Consider the following 7,045-nt stretch of genomic DNA (forward strand, 5'->3'; position numbering starts at 1 on the left):
CTAGTGCTGCTCCGGTGCTCTTGGTTGAGGCTTACAAGAAGTATTGTATTTTTTAGCCTTTTAACAATTTACTATATAGTGTCATTATTGTAGGGACGTTTTTACTTAAAAAAGTCACCTTAGTAAAAAAAAAATCCCTTTTTGGATGATTATTTTATTTCATTTGAACTCTCTTACTCTCTTTATGTAGTTTTACTATAGGGAGCTCGTATTCAACCCATTTGTTTTTTATGGGCAAGCTGGGGTTTGGTGGACCCCTACCAGATAAATTAAAGAACAAATAAGAGTTACAATCTTACATGCTCCACCCATTTTCTTTGGTTTGTGCAACATATATCCTTTATGCACAATTTTTCACTGGTTCGTACAACTAACAAAAAAAATAAAAATAAGAGAGATTGGTTTCAAAGTGCCACAAAATGTAGGTGGCAACATCTTTTCCCTTTATTTTATATCTTATTACAATTTTATTTTTGGCTTAGGATAAACAAATAAATCAACTTCTTGTACCAATCCAAGCTATGATGGAAAATCTAATGTCTCTTCTTTGTAGTCTTCGTTATTATAAGGACTGAAAGCTTCTGCCAACCAGTTGTCCTTCCTCCATGATCTCCACCCCATCTCTTCACATATCTCGTCACTATGGTTGATGCTAAAAGTGGATATGCAATGTCTCTTGTAGAATCTGGTGGTTTTTCTCATGACCTCAATTTCTTCATTAGTCTGTTCCAACATCTTTTCGACATTGGGGAGAGCAAAATGATCGTCTAACAGTCGAGCCAGCCATTTACATCGTAGCTCTGCCGAGTGCAGGTTTGATACGCTCTCTAGGTAGCCCACGAAGGCCATGTTTGGTATCAAAGGATGGATTGTGCCCCTGTAACAAATAAAAATTCCACAAAAAAAAAAAAATTATCCCTCTTACTTTTCAAGAAAATCATGAGAGCATATATTTTAAAAATTTTAAGCAAAAAATTCGAGTTTTTAAAATTTAAAATGAAAATTACAAGCTTTTAAATTTTAAGTAAAAAATTAAGCATCACTTAACATTTCAGAGATGGAATTGCCAAAATCCCTAGGGTCTGTTTGGTTGCACAATTTCTAGAGTTTACAAGCTGTTTTGGTAGGTTTCGGGTGTCACGTCAACTAGTTTAGTTTCTTGTTTCTATTCAATTTTCTAGCACACTACTTGCCATGTCTCCCTTGTCTGCCCATGTGGCATGACTTTTGTCCTCCACAAATCTACTTGGAAGGTTATTTGCTAGTAAAGTCTTGTTTCTATTCAATCTTCTAGCAGACTACTTGCTATGTCTCCCTTGAGTTCTAATTCACCACTAGTTTACAAGGCAACTACGTTGTACGTTGGGAGGTCCAAGTAACTATAAGAAGCTGCTTTGTATCCTCTAAGAGTATTCAAGTTAATGGATTACTCGATCAATGTATAACTATGATTCCATCAATATCCAGCCATGGCATTGTGAAACAACCAATTACTAGGTACAAAAGATTAAGTTGTTATAGTTGCTTTTATTTAATCATTTATACTTCAAAACTCTCCCTCATGTGTGGCCCCTCTTTTTTAGGTTTAATATCAAGGAGTTGTTGGGTTTTGAACTCAGGCCGTAGCTCTGATACCATGTGAAACAACCAATTACTCCAAAAGCTTAAGCTGTTAGAGTTGTTATTTAATCATTTATACTTCAACAGGCATTACCCCATTTCAATCAAAATCTATCAAAAAAGAGAAATATGATTTACCTGTATAAAGGCATGATACCAGAAGCATCCTCTATCAAATCACGAAACGGCTCTGGTAATATTGATTTGAGCTTTGTTTTACCATCCCAGCCTGTTGCCAGAAACACAACATCAGCCTCCAACTTGGTTTTGTCTTCGAATTCTATACCTCCATTCCAAAACCACCATTTTGATGCTCTTTTGAAACGAATACGGCCTTGATCAGCCTCTGAGAAAAAGTTCTCCGGCAAGATTGCCATCTGGCACGAAGCATAATCCTCCTCGAATGGGTGATCTGGTATCAACCCATACTTTTTCAATGGAAGTTTCCAAACCAAATAAGATTCAATGAACCTTGAAACAGCCCTTCTCTATGGAAGCACCCAGCAAAACCAAGAATTAGTAGTAGACATTTCTGCATATACAATTGAATTAAATATGGGTATTACAATCTTAGGAACAGTGGCTGCCAATAAAGGATGTCTTACCAATGGTGATGAAAGGAGACAAAGAAGTTGTCTTAGGGGGCTCTGATTGGGTCTTCCATGGAGAAACTGAGAAGATCTTGTTGCGTAGAACAAGTAAAATGGCAACCCCCAAATCCAATAAGAGGGAACAGTCCAATGTAAGGTCCTTACCACCATGGTGCAAGGTTGCCCATCTGGTCCTTTAACAAATACAATTCACACCAAAAAACACAAGTCAATAACAAGTATGTACAGCTGATAAACTGCCGATGACAGTTTCTTGCTACTTCGAAATTTAGGTGCTTGGTTATTCAATAATATTGGCATCTTCTACTTAAAAAATAAGAGGCCTAAATTAAACATCAGGTCTTGGTCTGTTAAAAGGAGCAAATATACCCATTTCACAGAGGAATATGATCCCACCTATACACTCTTAAAGTATAACATCAAAGCTTGTTGGAGATAAAACCTCTCTCCCATCAACATGCCCCTTGATGCAGACCCACCAATAAATTCAGCCATAGCACAAACATTGCACTTTTGAACTACCTCTGTTTCGAAATGTGTATTCAAGAAAAAATGCGGTCTTATCAAATCCTAGTCGAATTGACACGATGCAAATAGAATACTCGGTTGACGCGGTCATAAGTGGGGATATTCAAAGCGGTTTTGAATAGTTTGTAGCTAAAGCAAAATATGTACTGGGACAAGAACGCACCTAAGGTAAAAGGGAGTAGATTCGGCTGGTCGAGGTCCTCGAGGATGACACGGGAGAGTTTTAAAACACTGATTCTAACTACCTTTTTTTTTTTTTGCTAAAAAATGAGGATTAATGTGGTACAGTTAGGAAAGTGATGAAATTTCAGGCTATGGCCCACTCAAGATGTGGTCTAAGTCAGTGCTGAGTGAATGATAGAGATACTTTAAACATCGAGTTCTGGTGTATGGTTTGTTTAGCTCGATGAAAGAGTAATCTTTTTCCTTTATTGAGTGTTCTTATTTTTATATGTTAGATAGACTTTATGAAAAGAATAACTAAAATTAGATAGGGTGGCTATTGTATTGACGTTTCTCTAATAAAATATACCTAGGTCTATTATTTTAGTCCCAATCTGCTGCTTGTACATCTTTGAAAAGGTTTCATTGTCGTGTTGTAGTGAATAAGAAACACGTGGAACTGTTGTTTGAAATTCTTCTTGGCGTGCGTTGGGCTTTGATGAATACATTCAACAATCAAAATTCTCATTGGTCTTTGACCACAGAATCAATTCTTTGAGTCTTACTTTCCATTAATTGGAACGCCAAACTAAAAGTAGAAATTATGGAGAAAGAGGATGACATACTTCCTAACCAACTTTCTAGAAAAGGACTCTGTTTCCCTCACATATAATATTAGGCCTAAAAAAGTTAATGTATGCATTGTTACGTAGAAATTATATGATGGCCGACCGTAAGTCCCGTGAAGGTGGTACTTCAAAAGTACCACCCTTGATATTTGATCCAAACATCAGCCCAGAAAACTGTTCGATCAAATATCAACGGGGGGTACCGTTTTGACGGTACTTGATGGTCGGGCACCATATAAAAAACTCCATTGTTATATGCATAAATACACATATAATGATATTTCTGCTCTCTTTTGCTTATCTTTTCTTTAAAATGATTGCATTTGGACTCCTCCTTTATAATACTTAGGAAAAGACAAACAAAAGAGGTGGAAATATCATTTACCTATTATGCATCACCATGTTTTGACAATGGGACGAGTCGTTTTACACTTTTTTAATCAGGATTTGCTAGGGTCCGCAAAAGGCATTTCGCAGTTGTTGTCTCCATTCACGAGGTGGGTGGTCTGACATCTAACAGACCAGCCTCGAAATGCCTTTTGCGATGGATGCTAGCAATTCCCTACCTGAACAATTTTATATAAACAATTTATTATATAATATTTTGGATTTCTCAAAGTTTTCTCCCAAACAACAAAAAATCACTGAAAAAAAAACCCATAAATTTTACAATTGGCAAATGACAATTGAACATGTTAAAAAGGTTAGTATTATGATATTAATTTGTATACATGAGAAAATTAGGGAGATTAAAATCGAATATTTTTACTTAATACATCTAGATTAGGAAGTTGCAGATGTGTTTATTATTTGGATAGAATTAAAATAGTTGCAATGTTTCTCTTTAGTTTTCTTTCTAAACCCCTTCAAGGGTTTCTTGTAAGAATCCATTCTCATCAATATATTATCGTATTAATTTTCAAATATTCTCACATTTTTGTTAAGCCTCAAATATAGATTATTAATGCATAAATAACAGCAACATTTTATGAAAATCTTAGCCAGTTTTCTTAGATCCATAAAATGCCTTCAAGAAATTAAAAGGCCATCCATTCAATTTCCAATGAAATCCAACATGCATCGAGAAGACAACCTTAATCTTTATTTAAACCTTTTAAATTCTTCTAATTAAAGGAGTAATTTTAAATAAATCAAAATTGGGTTTTTTTCCAGTAGTCATTGAAAATATTGTGAAACAACCAATTTCTCCAAAAGCTTAAGCTGTTAGATTAATAGGTTGTTTCACATGGTATCAGAGTTATTGCCTCACGGCAGGTCCTGGGTTTAAAACCCAACAACTCCTTGATATTAAAAATCCTCGTGCACGGACAAACCCAAAAGAGGGGCCACATGTGAGGGGGAGTGTTGAAGTATAAATGATTAAATAGCACCAACTCTAATCGCTTGAGCTTTTGAATTAATTGTTTGTTTCACAATTTCATGTGTTATTTTCACATTATATGAATACATCAACAAATATAAGTGGTCTCTTGATTGCTCTTCAACACATGATTTTTTTTCCAAGTTATACCTTTAGTGTTTGATATATGGTTCTACCTATAGATTGCATTATATGAATACCTTGGTTAGCCTCTGCACATTCAAAAGCTAAATCGATGGCTGATTTCTTGTAACCGACAACTACAACCTTCTTTCCTTTCATTAGCTGAGTGGTGGCTTCTTGATCGAGCTTGCAGTAATCCAAGGAATGCATGATCTTCCCGTTGAACTCTTCGGGTCCTTTATTCTGTGGGAAAACCGGCAATTTTGGTATGTCGCCATACTTTCCAATACACATCACAACGAACTCAAACGAATACCACTAGAAAAACAAAAAAGAGAGAGAGAGAAAAATACACTATTCAGCCAAAATCCGACAGACATAGTAAAAATGTCAAAAGAATAAATTACTGCAAGATATTTTCACATTAAAGATGAGTTATTGTTTATCCACCTTCTATCGGGTGACTTTTCTTGAATTTTCAGTAAAAGTTAAATAAAAGGGTTGGAGATATCCAAATTTATCAAATTGACCAAAATACCCCTATGTTAAACGAACAAATTACGTACCCTTCCCTCATTAAAGATTAGTAAAACCCCATTCCCTTGTTGTTTGTAAGTCTTCTACTTTGGATGAAAACAAAAAAGACAAAAATACCCTTATTCACTTGGATTGTGTGATTTACCCCCTTAAAGACAAGCATCCCCAAATTGTATTTGGTAAGAAAGTAGTGAATTTAAGTCACATCTTGATGTGCATATTATGGTCCAAAGTCAAAACCAAGAATTTCACGGTAGGGTGTTTCTATTTAGACGACGAAGGGGGTATTCTGGTCAAACCAAACTATTAGGGTGGTCATTATGCTAAGAAATTCGGACGTAAAATAAAAGAAAAATCATCATCCTGCCGATCTTAGGCAAATAATAACCTGAACAGTCTCAGATCCGTGGGTTTTCACTGCAATCTCCCAGACCGGTCGACCGGATAGAGGACGCCCGTCCACAGGCCACATTCCATCGGGAGACTTGCTCTCCTGGTCTCCCACAAACCGTACCTCCACCACCTTAGAATTCAGTTTCACAAACTTTAACACGTCAAAGTGCACAGCATAGGAATGCAAATACTCCAATATCTCAGTGTGAGTTGGGAATGTAGAGTTATCTCTATCTGGCCATGGGTAGTCCGAGAATTCGTAATCGCACCGAGGTGTTTGGAGTCTCGTGGATCGGTATGAGCAGTGTCTCCATACACCTCCGATCGAGTTCGAGGCCTCGAACACCACCGGTTTGAGTCCGGAAAGCTGTTTTGCGGCGGCAATACCGCTTATTCCTGCACCAATTATAGCCACCCTTGAATCCCAAAACTGGTTTTGGTTTTGGTTGCTAGCCATATGAGGAAATAAGAGGAGGGTTTTGGAGCTTTTGGTGTATGTTATGGTTTGATTTTTCTATGCTCTATGGATGGAGAAGGAAAGCTACAAGGTAGGGTTTATATAAGGCACCAAAGAGGAGCCACGTGACATGCACGTGATGTAAGGGGAGAAACTTGGAACGTGGACTAAATGCTAGAATAATGTTGGATGGAGATTGTGTGTGTACAATGTTCAGTCAAGGTTGTAGTTTCCTTGGCTTTGTCTTGCAAGGTTGTGGGAATTGCAAGGGAACGACCATATAACTGTTTATCTACCGCCGTGCAATGCGGAAAACTACTATGCAAAGCTCTTTCTATGAGAAGTTTGACAAGTCAATTACTGAACGGCTGAGACCAGCTAATAAATTTGATTTTTGATCATTTCATCGCCAATATTGTAGGGTCAGCCAAATGAAGGGGTTTGGAGCCTTGGATCAGACTAGTTAGGCTTCTTGCCATAGGTTGTCTCATGGTATGTTTCCCCATTCAAAAGTAGTTAGAAAAATGTAGCTACCAGAGGATTTGGTAGGCAATTTCGCTTTGAATGAGAGAACCTCCACCTCAGATGAATCATATGAACAAGA

At 37.0% G+C, this 7,045-nt stretch overlaps 1 protein-coding gene across 1 annotated transcript; it reads right to left on the reverse strand.

Moving 5' to 3' along the window:
* Positions 1–310: 310 nt before the first annotated feature.
* Positions 311–6,499, reverse strand: LOC143880863 (putative flavin-containing monooxygenase 1). Its single transcript, XM_077383838.1, has 5 exons — positions 5,980–6,499; positions 5,132–5,372; positions 2,226–2,404; positions 1,759–2,108; positions 311–877 (listed from the first exon to the last, which is right to left on the reverse strand). Exons 1-5 carry the CDS (start codon positions 6,439–6,441, stop codon positions 520–522), a joined length of 1,590 nt encoding a protein of 529 aa, XP_077239953.1. The 5' UTR covers positions 6,442–6,499; the 3' UTR covers positions 311–519.
* Positions 6,500–7,045: the final 546 nt, after the last annotated feature.

The sequence above is a fragment of the Tasmannia lanceolata genome, unplaced genomic scaffold (genome assembly GCF_043159265.1).
Source record: "Tasmannia lanceolata isolate RefF3 unplaced genomic scaffold, GAP_Taslan_0.1 ptg000007l, whole genome shotgun sequence".
In the NCBI taxonomy this organism is placed as follows: Eukaryota; Viridiplantae; Streptophyta; class Magnoliopsida; order Canellales; family Winteraceae; genus Tasmannia; species Tasmannia lanceolata.